The 15,866-nt window shown below is 34.1% G+C and overlaps 1 protein-coding gene across 1 annotated transcript in view; it reads left to right on the top strand.

Annotated features, from left to right (window-relative positions):
- Window positions 1–15,866, top strand: part of wg (Wnt family member 1 wingless) — a 57,948-nt gene that overhangs the window by 23,053 nt on the left and 19,029 nt on the right. The window contains exon 2 of the mRNA XM_076495594.1: window positions 768–1,042. Within this exon, the coding sequence (XP_076351709.1) occupies window positions 768–1,042 (275 nt within the window). The remainder of the gene's footprint in view (window positions 1–767; window positions 1,043–15,866) is intronic.

Here is a 15,866-nt window from a genome sequence, read left to right as displayed (position 1 = left end):
TTTCAACAATAAGTAAAAGTGTTTTCTACTTATTGTTCTTACTTTTAAATACTAACGTCCTAGTAGTATGTAGTACAGTGTGTAAGTATTGTTTTCAGAACTAAGAATAAAGATAATTGGTGAACTAATGGTGCTTGTTCCATGTTTGTTTCACAGTGAACACCACAATATTAAAAGTTACAGCAAATACAGCTTCCAACTGTTTCTCTTTTTAATTTTTTTCATGAGTGTTGGATATAATAATGTAAATAATAATATGGATATTTATATATTTATGTATATATTAGAAAAGTTTATTTCTTTTTATGTTCAGTATATAGAGCGTACTATGGCAGTCCTAACACTATCAAAAACATACTCTTCTTTTTATACAGTGTTATAATAGTCCATGTTATAATTGACATATATAAAATAGTATGTTCTTTTATAAGCTTTATGAAATATATAAGTTATTAAATGAGTAATACAGATTATGTTTGTTGACTGTGGTATAAGACATGAAAGATATATACAGATTAAACTGTATTGATACTAACATAATTTAAAGAATTTTATTCTCTTCTCCCGCAGTTTTTATCAGAGCGAGAGAAATCTTACTTATTTTTGTGATGTTATTAATAATATAGTTCCAAACTTTGTTAAGACGCTTGTGGTTATATCTTGTCCTCTTTGTTTTCTTTATAGTTTTAGTCAGATAAGTTTACACTTAAAAATACAATTTCATTAAATGTTAAAAATGTTTTTAATGTATAGTTGTTGAATTATAGGGGCATCGCTCACGTTGGGGAACCTAGCAACTTGGTTTTAGACTCCCGCCATAGTAATTCCATTAAAGACAGTGCCTATCCGGGAATTAATGTACCTCTGCGTCGAAAGCAGCGTCGATTGGTACGAGCTAATCCTGGCTCGCTCTTAGCCATAGCAAAAGGAATGAAAATGGCCATTGCAGAATGCAAATACCAGTTTAAAGATAGACGATGGAATTGTCCCACCTCAGACTATGCAAGAGGAAAGTCTACATTTGGAAAAATTGTTCATAGAGGTACGTTGTAACTAGTTTATGTTTATATGTCTGAAATTCATATTAAGTTGAAACGTAAAGGTGGCACATACACCTGCCCGGGGGTAGAGACTTGCATTGTTTTTGGAATATTTAATTTATTTACGAAAATAATTCAGTATACATATGAAAATCTGAAAAAAAAACTAAACTTTTTTCTGTTGCAACTAATTATAAGATCCATTGAAATGTAATATAAAGTGACTAGTTTTGGGAAACGTGGGATTAAACCTATAACACGGCTTAAGGAACTTAATACCTTTCTTCAAAATTATCTAAGTTATTGAAACATAAACATGAATGAGTTATTTTATAATTTTAAAATATGCAATGAAACTTTAATTTCCAGAATTAAGACTTTTCCATATATCATAGTATAGCTTTACTACCCATAAACAGTAAGCATTTTGAGAAATATCTAAACTAGTTGACATAATGTTGTTAAAATGAATTAATATTAATTTCTGTTTTGTTATGCTTTACAGAAAATCATATTTCAATTGCAATTTTAACAATTATTATTGTATTTCAAACATTTTTTGCACGAGAAGAAAGTCTAGTCTTTTTTTCCCCTCAGATTTATATTTTCATTGCGACATTTTCGTAAGTTAATGAAGTATTTAAACAAGTTGTAAGTAACCTTCCTTACGTCTTAATATCGTTCTAATCTCTCTCTGAGAGAAGACGAAAGTATGAAATTAGAAGTATTAAAGCGGTAAGATATTAAAAGTAATGTATCTGGACAACATTAACGAAATTAGCAGATATTAGAAAGAACAGTATAATCAATTTTGAAACTGGATTATTACCAAATGGGTTAGCATCATACATGTTTGTGACATATTTTGTAGTTTGGAATAATATGCTTGTAGAAATAAGTAGTTATGAAGGTATCATATTTGGTATTGCTAGTAAGTTAGTTTATGACATGACAAGATCTAAAGATCTGATAGAAGAATTTTCAAATTTTCCAAAACTGGTGTCAGACTAAACAAGCGTCTTACTAGTTATGAAGCCGAGGATGAAACGATAACACTACGTAATTTTTTTTTTTTTTTACTTTATCTCGTTCCTGGACAGAAAGTGTTATTTCTCAATTACTTAAGCCTAAAGTAAATAAAAAAGACCTATTTTTCTCTTCAAACTTTTCTTTCGTGACCTGGGAGCGTATAACGAAAACATGATGGAAGACTATATTTGGGGGCTGATACGTGAAAGTGATCGACATAACAGTCGCAAATATCGATAAACTACTCACTTCTAAACATTTTTGTACAACTTTAGTATAAATACATGTAAATCTTGATTCATATGTTTTTTATTCAGACCTCATGTAAATTAAAATGTGCAAATTGGCCCGTTTTTACATAGAAAATAGGTTAATTTCTAAATTTCATTATCCAGGTCACAAAAGCAAAGTTTGAAGGGAATAATGGCCATTTTAGAACTTTTACAATATAAGCAATTAATAAATAACACATACTATCCAGAAACAAAAGTTCTGTTACATAGTGTAATAGTTAATGCACAAAAAGAATCTTCATTATTATTTGTTTACATTGCAGCGGACAGTGTTTAATTGGGACGTTTGACGAACTTCTCCGTTGTATGTCATCTTGTTTTATCCCAACAAAGTTACTTGAAGATAGAACACAATGAACTAGTAAAATGAATGTAGCTATAGTAACACGTAACATCCAGCTAAGTCAGATATTGACGGAACTGATTTGACGTTAAACTACAAAGTCCAACTGCAGATCTCTGAGACACATTTAGCACTCTAGGAATGCTGTGCTTTATTTACAAAACTGATTAAGAAAAGTAAATCCCCGCTATGTGTACACTGCTCTCACAGCAATACTTACAGTTCCATTGACTGGTGTATCTACTGATAGGAGTTTTTTAAAGTCCAAGTTAAATAAAACCTACGTGCGGTTGTCTATGATTTAAAATAATCTAACAATGATGTCGTGGCTTTTTATGTAGGAATATGTAACACCAATATCATTATAATAGTATTGTTACTTTTTATTGTTGTACAGATAGAGACACATAAGTTTTTAGGCCTCTTTTTTCGTCTAATTCCATATAAAAATGTACCCAGGTTTTATCTAGCGTCTACGAAACTAGTTCTAGACGTTTCATTTGAAATATAGTTTTTGTCAAAGATTTGCTTCTTTGTTGATTTTGATACACCAGTTCAGCGTAATATTTTACACGTGTTCTCTAATAACAGATATTTTTAAATCTTTCTTTCGATTTAAAAACGGTATATGAAATAAGTAAGAAAACGGATTATTGATCCACTGCCTGATGAATACGTTACTCTGTAGTCTTTATTTTTTCTTTAGTGAAATAGTTTAATGAACACCTGGTATAGGAATAAAATAAACCGTTAATGTAAATTCTGCACTTTCCATAACTCTGATTAATTGGTAACATATAGTAAAATGTTACAATGTAAGGTTTACTGTTCATCTAAGTTCTAGTGCATACTTTTATAGGTTATTTCTCCTTTACCGTTTCTATAAGATCAGGTGTACAATGAGCAGAGTATATGTTGTTATACGTTTTGATAGATTTGGTAACATTCCAATTTTTGTTGTTGACTTCATTGATTTGCTGTATTTTGAAGGTATCAATAGCCTAACAAATATGTTGACCATTTATTAAGGCATTTTATCATGTAACACGTAATAGTACTTATCAGATGACAATAAAGATTCACCAAGACAAACATCCCCTTAACTTGTAATTTTTGTTCTCTTTCATTAACCACATCAGGTTCCCTATAACTTGTAATTTTTGATTAAAAAAATGAGTGATTCCAATTCTTTGTAATTCCTCTGTAATTTATAATTCACTACAAAGAAAACCCAGTCATTCACTAATGTCAATTTGCATTTTCAAAATAGCATCATTTTAGGTATGTTTGAGCATGCCCTTAAAGTTAGACAGATATAAATATTATAGAAATTTGTATGTTAATTTGTTATAAAGAGCATGAAAAAAGAGAAATTACTAAATATCTAGAATATCTTCTTTACACGTGGGTGGCTTTTCAGACGCGACATGTTTGATTAATAGGGAAGAGATGAACCTGGACTGACAACTTGATTATTGTATCTGTTTCATGGGCGAACCTCGTGCAGTAGGCAAGATTTGATCATTACTAAGTCGTCTACCTGTCCTCCCTTTGGGTGGTCTATTAGAAGGTAGCAGTCCCCTCTTCTCGCTTTAAAACTAATGTAGAATGTGGGTCGATGCGGTATGCATGGGATATATAAATACACCACATTGATACCTCTATTAAAACATGTCTGCCAACTACAGTAAACAACATGACCCGAAGCAGTAATGGTGTTACCAAGCCATTTCTACTAAGGAAACAGGCTTACATTATGACCTTCTATATGTATAGGTACATTTTTCAAAACATGTCGACCAGCTATACATAAACTGAAGTTACTATTTATAAAGACACTACAATCAAATCATATATATCAGAGTGATGTGTACAAACATTTTAAAAAATCTGGTTATTGTTGATTACATAAAGTTATTAACAGATGTTTACAAGGAAATCAAAAGAACAACACGAACTGTTTGTTTTGTTTTGAATTTCGCGCAAAGCTATTCAAGGGCTATTTAGCAGTGTACGACTAGAGGGAAGGCAGCTAGTCATCACCGCCCACCGCCAACTCTTAGGCTACTCTTTTACCAACGAATAGTGGGATTGACCGTTACATTATAACGCCCCACGACTGAAAGGGCGAACATGTTTGGTGCGACGGGGATTCGACTCCGTGACCCTTGGATTATGAGTCGAACGCCTTAACCCACCTGACCATGCCGGGCCAACACGAACTGTGTCTGCCAAAAACATTAAACAGAACCATGAATTATTTATTAAAGTGAACAACTTAATGGTAGTGTATTAAGTTAGTTTTCATTGGTATGTAAAAGTATTAAATATAAATTAATTACATAGAAACATTTAAAGGTGAATAAAATAAGAATTATCTTCGACGATCTAACCATTTATCAAGAACACTATATTTTATGTGTACGAACTGATCAGGACGAATTATCTCATGTTTTACATTATTTGTACTGGATAACGTTTACAGCTGCGTGCAAGGTAAGAATATGTTAGCTTTTTCTTTTAAGCAAATCTACATAATGAGCTATCTGCACTCTGTACGGCAGGGAACCGAATCCCGTATTTTAGCTTTGTTAGTCTGTAAACTTTTCTCTGACATACCGTAGTACAGGTTACGATAGTAAATAAAACATAAAGTATATCTTCAGCTAATATATCACTCATATTAAACAGGTTTGAAAAGTGTTTTTTTTTAAGTTATTATTAAAGCAAGTTTAGCTGTGTAACGATAAACGATTGATACAAGTCAGTGTTTTATGTAGACATAGCTCTGATAGGATCAGGGTTTAGGTTATGTTTAGTGTGAATGTTACGGTCTATTATTTTCTCTACACATAGGATTAGGATTTAGGTTGTGTTTAATAGGCGTAGTTAGATATTTCATTTCCTCTTTACTGTAGCTAGAGAGAGGATGAGAACTTAAATCGTGTTTATTGTGAATAACCAATATTTTTTATTGTTTGACCTATATACTCAGATGAGATTAGGGTTTAATGTCAAGGAAAGATTACATTATGATTACACATTAAGGTTTCCGAAATTGTTCCCTATTTTCAAGAGACTTGTTGATGTATTTGTGGCTGTTTAGGAAATTGATATTACTGATTTATCTCCTCTTTTAGTGCTTAATGATGGGAATAGTAAGACTAAGAGACACAGATACACTTATAGGTGAAGTCATGAAGTCATCTTCAGCTAAAACAGCTTTAGTTTCCTAACAGGGTAGATAGTCTTTGGACTGAGTTGTCTTCGGATATAGTAGATGCAAGGAGCTTAAGAGAAGGCTTGATAAATATTTTAATAGAATCTGACTTTGAGTCTTTCTATTTTAGATTTTAGTGTACAGAACCCTAGATGGATGAATGGGTCTTTTGTTGTCCAAATTTAGATCTATATACTCAGGATAAATTCTAATAAATAAAAGCAAGTCAAAACAAAAATAAAAAACGCTATCACAAATGAAAAGGTTCCCCATAATACAGGTTATAGATAGCCTTAGCAGCTGTTCTGAAAACTCAAAATACAAATATAAGAAATATTTTGACAAAGTATTTCTGTTTTACTTAGTTATATATAATATTTGGGTCTAGACTTAGGTTTCAGTTTTTTTTTTTTTAATGAGATTCATACTTTCTAACCTTTGGATGAGAAGAAAAGGCAGTTAAACGAAAACTGTATCCATGTAGCAAATTGCTATGGGGTCCGTAAGCATGCTTTTGAGGAAAGTTTTTAAAATAAGCATAGTGAAATCATGATTTCTCAAATTATGGGCCACAGAATTAATAACCAACTGCAAAAAAAAAAAAAGGTTTAAATTGTTACTCGAACGAACTATGTACATTTTTGTACCATTAAAACGAATATTATGTAGTGGTTGTCAACTTTATTAGGATCTGTAACTAATTATGGGTTAGGTAACATTTATAAATAATAGACACCATCGGACATGGTGTAGAATCCACAAAGTGCTGGAAGGTATCCTGATTGCCTTTCTTTTCATATTTACTCACTTGTACTGTATGCAATCCATGGAGCAAGATAGCTATAGAATATTGTTGGAAAATCTTTATTTAATGTTCATCCCACAGGTGCTCAATTTGATTAAGATCTAGAGATTGTAGTAGCCGCATGAGATGCCTCAAGGTTTCGCCATATTCCTCAAACAATGCTTGCTCAAACTGGGTGTAGTGGATGCGAATATCATTCGCCTTGGTAGTAGCTGTCTTCATTTGGATGTATTAACTTCGAAATGATACTGGTGTAAGCTTTGGCATTTACTGTACCTTTTCAAAGGCCAATGCGCCCAAGCTATGCTGGGAAAACATGTCTTAAACTAGGACTCCACCACCAAAGCACGGACAGGTGGGAGCACAGAAGTGTAATTCGAATGGTTTTTTTCAAATATCCCTTCTCCCATATGTGAAAAAAAAAGTGTGACTCGTCAGACTGGATCACTTTTAAATATGTTGGAGCAGCCTTTCAAAGAAACTGTGTAAGTAATTGTGACAATTTCTAATTGTGTATCCACTATCAAATTACTTTCAAAAGCTGCAGTATCTTTGCCTTTCTCCAAATTTGTTAGACTAACCGCATATGTACTGGTCCTAGTAACGTAATGGTATCATCTGCAGCCGAGTTCATGTCCAAGTCTGAAAGTGTACCCAGGTTCTAATAAAATGGCCAGCCAGTGAATATATAAAAAGGTTGATAGAGTGGTATGGTTATCTTTGAAAAGAAGTAGGCGGTTGAAATGTCGTAAAATCAGTAGGTTTTGAAAGGGTGGTAAGTATTATTGATATATTGGATTTAATTTGCATATAATTAAAAATTAAAGCTATTTTTAAGGAAACTTATTCGTTTATTAATTTCGTTGTTCTCCTGTTTATACAATATTAAGATTTGCTAATTTACGGTTTAAATAACGTAAAATTAAGGGTTAGACTATTCTTTGGTCCATTATCTCCGTTTTACCTAAAGGTGTACATAAAATTAAGACTTAGATATATTTAGGGTGCAGATATCAGTTTTTTTATTTGAACTTCATCTAGGTTAATATAAGCTTAAGGTTTATATTTTTTCGGGGTTTTGCTATTAAATGAATCGTTCTGTTCTTTCTTTTAATTTTAAAATCGACAAAATTAGGGTTTAAGTTATGCTTAAGGTTAATATATCTAGATCTACATAATATTTTTGGTTAAGATGCGGTATTAGGTCACATTTAGGACGAGTTGATCTATATATTATTTTAGTTTTATCTTTGCAAGTTCCAGAATTTTTGTTCAATGTTTCTCATTAATTTCGGTGTAGATAAGATAAGAATTTAGAATAGACTCAAGCCTTGCAAGGCCTTATTTATATTTAACATACGTAGGTTTGTTTATTTGCTTGTTTTTACCTGAGCCTACAGAGGGTTAGGATTTTTCGTTACTCAGATAAAATCAGTTGATTAACAGTAACTCGACATGCTTAGTTGACTCAGATTCGGTCAACTGTTCCAATGGTGGGTCTTATAACCCATCCTTTATTCATATTTTTATTTCTGAATCTATTGGCTAAAGATGTGATCATCTGACTCACTGTTAATGATGATATTACTGAGAAATAGTATGAAAGAACAAATGGAAACGTTTTTAAAAACACGTGGTTGTAAATAGTATTTTTAGCCACAGCAAAATGACTCTGTGTTTTATTTGTTGTTGTTCTTTTCTTTTTTCAAATACAAACTTTTAGCTCAGCTCTTTCATCTCTTAATTTATTTGAAACCTAACTACAGTTTTGGTCTCAGCAGGTCAAACCCTTTCAACTGATGTAATTAACCACACCCAAGGTCTCAACTTAATTTACTCTAATTTTTGCCTAAAATAATTTCAGTTTAAAGGTAGGCTATTAGAGGTTCTGATAAGTAATAAAGCTGAATTGGGTACACGCCGTCCCGTGCTTGATATTACTGATGAACAAATGTGTAGTTAAAAAAGAGACAAAAAAAAAAAAGGTCTCATAGACTAATTTGCTCAAATCCTGCCTAAACTAATTTTAGGTGACGTGCATATTAAAGTTTTCATGTTGTTTACTCTACACTGCGCCTTTGGGTGTTTTTATCTATCACCTGAAAGCATACAGATACAATTAATTGCTTCGAATATATACAAATTACTCGAGCAGCATAAAAACGGGTGTCAAATGAAGAAAATTTGTAATACAGAATACGCTAAGAAAGGGACAAAATACATAATTAGAACTTTCTTTGGCAATGGTTTGTTTGTTTTGGAATTTCGCACAAAGCTAATCGAGAGCTATCTGTGCTAGCCGTCCCTAAATTAGCAGTGTAAGACTAGAGGGAAGGCAGCTAGTCATCACCACCCACCGCCAACTCTTGGGCTACTTCTTTTACCAAGGAATAGTGGGATTGATCGTCACGTTATAACGCTCCCACGGTTGAAAGGGCGAGAATGTTTGGCGCGAGCGGGGTGCGAACCCGCGACCCTCAGATTACAAGTCGCACGCCTTAACACGCTTAACCATGCTGGGCCCTTTGGCAGTGGATACTTTAAACACTTCATAATTAAAACAATCTAAACTATTTGTTTGTTGTTGAACGCAAAATTGCACAATGAATTATTTGTGTTGTGCTTACCACTGAATCAGACCTCAGAAAATAAAGAAAACAAAGACCAAGAATAAAGCAGAAAGACAAGTACAGACATAAAGTCATAATCCTTTCAAGCCCGCCATGCCCAGGTGGGTTAAGGTGTTCGACTCGTAATCTGAGGTTGACGGGTTTAATCCCACTATTCGTTGGTAAAAGAGTAGCCCAAGAGTTGGCGGTGGGTGATGATGAATAACTGCCTTCCCTCTAGTCTTACACTGCTAAATTAGGGAAGACTAACGCAGATAGCCCTTATGTAGCTTTGCGCGAAATTTAGAAAACAAAACAAATAAACATAATCCTTTTTGCTAAAGGTCTCTCAAGGAGATACAAGCAGCAACGTGTTTCTATACTTTTTAGACGATCCCTATTTACCTGCTTCAAATTAATAATTTTTACTAATCACGTTTCTTAAGTCCCCCCCCCTCATTTATATAGAGTAAATTTTAAGCTACATACGAAGACATGCATTCAGTTGAATGTTGATGTTTTTTAATAGCTTACTGCTGCATTGACCTTTTTTGTCACCCAACAGCCACACTGGATATACTGGTATGCAATTACAACAAACAGAATGTAAAGTTCTTCTTAAAGGCCCATCTTGAAGACAAAGATATTTAATGGCCGGTTTCCATCAGCGACATAATGTTACGTAACAAGAGACAAGCAGCAACAAAGAAATCTTATTAGAGTAGAATAATAATTTTTTCTAGCATAATACAATACATATCAATGTTAAGAGATTCAGTAACACGTTTAGCTTGTTACGTCTACATGATTTGTGAATTCTTCGACAGCTTGTTGTACTGAAGCATTTACTATAATATGTTATAATGAGACAAATAATGCATGGAAAATAGACAACAGCGACACGTACACTTAGTGTAGGTCGTCAGTTATAAACAACGTATACAACTGCTACTTAAACTACTATTTAAAAACAGTAATAGATATATGAAATAGAACTATATGTAGTGATAATAAATACTGAATGTGCACTCACGATTTCCGCTCGGTATAAGAAATGCCACCGTCGTCTGATAGGGAAATCTACTACAGTAATCAATTACTGTTGAAAAACAAGCTGAAATATAGTCGCAGAAATTCGAGTAGAGACAGCAAACCTGAGTAACGATGAACAATAGCAAAGTTGGTAACCTTTCATGTGAAAGTTTCTAGTTAATGTTCTACAAAATGCACGAGTCGTAGTTTCTTAGTAATGTGCATTGTAAGGAAACAACGAGTGTTTGATAGAGGAAAATGACGAACTTCAAAATATTTCATCATATCAAAATTAAAGAGATTGAATTAAGTTTAAAAGTATACATTTATTTGTTTTTTTTTTATTTCGTGCAAAGCTACACGAGGGGTATCTGCATTAGCGGTCCCTAATTTAGAAGTGTAAGACAAGAGGGAAGGCAACTAACTAGTCATCACTACCCACTACCAACTTTTGGGCTATAAATAGTGGGATTGACCGTCACATATAACATCCCAACGGCTTGAAAGGACAAGAACATTTGGTGTGAAGGAGATTCGAACTAGCGACCTTCAGATTATAGGTCGAGCGCCCGAACCAAATAATCATGCCAAGCATTTAAAAGTATATCCTCAGTTTTTTTTACAAACTTCCTTTGCGAACACACGTTGCAATAGATATCACTGGCAACAAGTTTATAGTGGGATCATAACGGAGATTTGCAGCTTGAGCAAAGTATCAGCAGTGTATCTTCAGTCATAGTTACTCACATTTTTTGCGATCCTTATTTATGGTATAGATTTTAAACTTTTAATTTTTAATTAAACAACCTTTTGAAGTAAAACAAAGACACGTATAACCGCTTTAAACAAAGTACTTATTTAGTGTTTGTTTTGGAATTTCGCACAAAGCTACTCGAGGGCTATCTGTGCTAGCCGTCCCTAATTTTGCAGTGTAAGACTAGAGGGAAGGCAGCTAGTCATCACCACCCACCGCCAACTCTTGGGCTACTCTTCTACCAACGAATAGTAGGATTGACCGTAACATTATAACGCCCCCACGGCTGAAAAGGCGAGCATGTTTGGCGCGACGCGGGCGCGAACCCGCGACCCTCAGATTACGAATCGCACGTCTTACGCGCTGGGCCATGCCAGGCCACTTATTTAGTGAGACAGGCGGCTTTACACCTGATGTTTCGTGTAAACACGCGTTTAACACACATCGAATACAAAAAAAGCAGCCACTCATAACAATAACACATCCATAACATACTTATAACCACGTAAATCAATTTTCAATCATGAAAAATAATAAACTTATAAATAGGTCATGAGCATTTGTAATATTTCATATTGAATATCTGTCTAGGTTTTGATGCAAAGTACTCAGCCAATTTTGCTGTAGGCTTTTAAAATAATAATTATATGAAGAAATAGGCTTTTTAAGGTGGATTTTTTCATCGAATGTTGTGTTAGAGTTTTGAGCAAAATGCTATGCAATCTTTACTATGAACCATCATCGTGACTTGTGGTAAAATAGTTTTTAGGTTGGATATATATCCTTATCTCTCATCTATGTTCTTTTACTGCTTTTCTTGGTACAGCAGGAGCACACCAATAGTTTAAGCATGGTATTTTCGTGTTTCAATCCATTTTGGTTTATTTTGTATACCGTGTGCCACAATATCAATGGGTCACTCCATCTAGTGTAAAGATATTAAAACACAATACAAATTAACTACAAATATGATGCTCTTTTTTTAATTTCGAGCAAATGTACATAAGGACTAACTGTGCTAGCGTTCTCAATTTAGCAATTTAAGACAAGAGAGAAAGCAGCTAGTTAGCACCGCCTACCGCCAACTCTTGGGTTATTTGTTTTACCAATGAATAATGGAATTGACCCTAGCATTATAACACGCCAAAAGGGCAAGCATGTTTAGTGTGACAGGGATTCGAACCCGCTCTCCTTGTATTACCAATCAAGCGCCCTAATTGCGTAGTCATGCCGAGCTCGACTTGAGATACCCTCAAATAAGTAAAAAAAAAAAAAAGCCGACTTGTTCAGAATAGCAAAGTTACACCAATAGAATGCTTTTAACTTTTCAATATATATCGTTGTAGTATAGGAAAACATATTAAAAGTAAATTTTACAATCTTTCCCTCATGAATGAGAGCCTATTACAATAAAATATTTTAGAATTCACAGATGAATGTATTAGAAGAATCTTTATCATCTAATTTTGAAATAGTAATATTGAAAAGTACATCTTGTCACAAAGACCAAAAAGGAAACGACATGCCATTAACAAAATGTTTATATTAAACGACATGCTATTAACAAAATGTTTATATTTCGTTGGTTATGTGAGTAGTTAATTCAACAGTTGTTAACTTATTTTTAATGTGTTTCATTTGACAGCTTTCAGTTATTTCTCTTCAAACTAATTAAAGAACAAGACTAGTACCAGCCACAAGTTATTTTGGTGATGCTTTTAGCAATATTTTCATGAAACTTCTTGTGACATCATAATATCAGTTATTGTATGAATGCGAACTGTTTTTTCTTCTTCGCGCTTGATGTTCGCGTCGATTATCAACATTCTTCTACCATACAACGTTACTATCACTATGTACAATTAACAACGATGGAAAATTATAACAGCCAGGCGGAAAAAAAAAAAAAACCTCTCGAAGAGTTAAAACGACGTGAGATATTTATGTAGCTGTGTACTGTTCCTACAGCTTGGATAGGACAACTATTTGTAATGTTGTAAGATTTCAAACTTAGATGTGCTACAAGCGTGCCCGAGCTGTTTATGCGGCTAAGTTGTCTCTTGAGTACCGTTGTGATAAAATTCGTAAATTTTATTTTGATAAACTCTGATGCTTATCGCTATGCCACCGACGTTTATACGTCTTCCCGTGTAATCGCTGTATGACAGAAAGCTTTATTATCAATAACCTAAAACTCGATTATTAGAAAAAGTGATTTAAATATTTTCGTCGTAGATCACAATTACGAAGAACTTGGCCTGGCCTGGTGGTCGACTTGCAGCGATTCCAGACATACATTATTATCTACTGGTTGATGTAGATTACACCATCTGATCAATATGACATACACAAATATGGATAATTGTAATATACTCAGACGTATTTTATGTAATGAAAGTGCATATAGAATATTCAGTTTTATTTCATTTTCCGACATTTATTTAAGCTTGAAGTATTATTATTGTTTTGCTGATTCTAATCCAGTTTGTGTTTATGATATGTTCAGTTACAAATATAGTTTACAGAAAAACAAGCAAGTTATCTAAAAGTCAGGTTTGAAGGTTTTTCTCGGGATCAATGAGCGTTCAGATTGTGTGGTTTGTTTTGAATTTCGCGCAAAGCTACACGAGGGCTATCTGCGCTAGCCGTCTCTAATTTAGCAGTGTAAGACTAGAGGGAAGGCAGCTAATCATGACCACCCACCGCCAACTCTTGGGCTACTCTTTTACCAACGAATAGTGGGATTTACCGTCACGTTATAACGCCCCCACGGCTGAAAGGGCGGGCATGTTTGGTGCGATCGGGATTCGAACCCGCGACCCTCCAATTACGAGTCGAACGCCTTAACACGCTTGGCCATGCCGGGCCTACCTTAAAAAGAACTGCTGGTTTCACCTTTCTAGAAATCTTGTTTTTATTTATGTTATACTAAAATAAAATTGTAATTAGCAAAATATTTGTAGATCGAATATAAAAGTGTTGTAAATTTCCAGATTAGACAACTTATTTTAAGGCTTATTCTTGCCTGCCACTGTTTAAGCCTCACGGCTAAGAGAGCGAGCATGTTTGGTGTGAAGTGATTCGAACCCGCAACCCCCAGACAACGAGTCGAGTGCTTGATCTACCTGGCCATGCCGGTCCGAGCATTCAGAAATACAATGATGATGTTGTTAGTAAAGAAACGATCATAAAACAGTGACGGTGAGATTAAACTTTAACAGTGCAGTAAACTTGAACAATGGTTGAAATTACTTGTTAAAGCTTGCTTTGTACCGAGCATATAGGTAAAAAAATACGATTTTCTAGTAAAAACGTGCGAACTTGATTTTAAATAGAACCTCGGATTTTAGTGTTGTGCGACTCCTAAAATTACCGTTGATTCATCGAGGGACCCAGTCTTAAATGGTTTGAAAACCTGAAAACACACGTATTACAATAACTTGTGTACCGTGTGCATAATTTAGATCAGTAATTCAGATTTTATTTAAATTATGTTACTACAATAATGAATGGAATGTTCTTATTTCTTAGTACAGTTTTTTGCTAGTCAGAATATTACTTCTTTTGTGTTTGTTGTTAATTGCTACATAATTTTATGAATTATTATTATTTTTTTAGTTAGTTAGTTATCACCATTAGATTCCATCTAGGAACATAGGGCCGCAATCGCTTGCGGATTCTTCAACAAGTATTTAAGTGAGTAGGTTGTTAGCCCACTGCACCGAGCCGTCCCTAATTTAGCAGTGTAAGACTAGAGGGAAGGCCGCTAGTCATCACCACCCACCGCCAACTCTTGGGCTACTCTTTTACCACCGAATAGTGGGATTGACCGTCACATTATAACGCCCCCACGGCTGGGAGGGCGAGCATGTTTTGGCGCGACGCGGGCGCGAACCCTCGACCCTTGGATTACGAGTCGCACGCCTCACGCGCTTGGCCATGCCAGGCCTATTATTTATTTAATTTGTTGTTATTGCATACGCTTATATTATGATAGCAAAACACATAACTAACGTACTTAAGCTAAATGTACTATATTAAAACGACTTTGGAGCCTCACTAATTCGTGGAAAGCCATGAAATTATTGACATAAGGTCATGTTATTTCTGATGACCGTAAATTTTTAGAAGCCGTGGTGGGCAGAGCAAAACTAGCCCTTTGTAACTTTGCGCTTAACTATCAACAAATAAATATCTTTTACCTAGCTCTAAAACGTGTATACCTTCATAAAAAGATTTCTTAAAGTTGTCACGAATACTAAAGTTGTTGAATATTAAAAATAACTGTAAGTTTAATAGAACGAGCATAGACCTCTGTATATTATAATTAACTAAATTCTATCTACAATTTCATATTGTTGTTTTTTAACAGAAAAGCAATTCTCTAAGAAAGTGAATTTACTCTTATAGTATTAGCTGGTAAAATACATCGTTCTGCACTAGTACCCCCAACATGTACATTATCTGCTGACAGCCATTCGGATATTTGGTGCGAATACTTTTTTTTTCAAGTGTTGTTAGCGTTTTATAGAATGAACACTAACGAATCTTGAAAGTTCATAGTTGCAAAAAAATTTTGTACTGATGACTTTCTAGTTTAACTTCTGGCACATCACAAAAGAATGGAGATTTTAATCAAGAAGAACCCTTAGGGTGTGTATTTGTAAAATTATTCTGACATCTCATGAGTAAAGTAGAAATTATTGGTAGCATAGAACTTAATTGAGTCGTATTCACAACC

Source organism: Tachypleus tridentatus, chromosome 3, assembly GCF_004210375.1.
Source record: "Tachypleus tridentatus isolate NWPU-2018 chromosome 3, ASM421037v1, whole genome shotgun sequence".
Lineage (NCBI taxonomy): Eukaryota > Metazoa > Arthropoda > Merostomata > Xiphosura > Limulidae > Tachypleus > Tachypleus tridentatus.
This window is presented reverse-complemented; position numbering and strand designations above follow the sequence as displayed.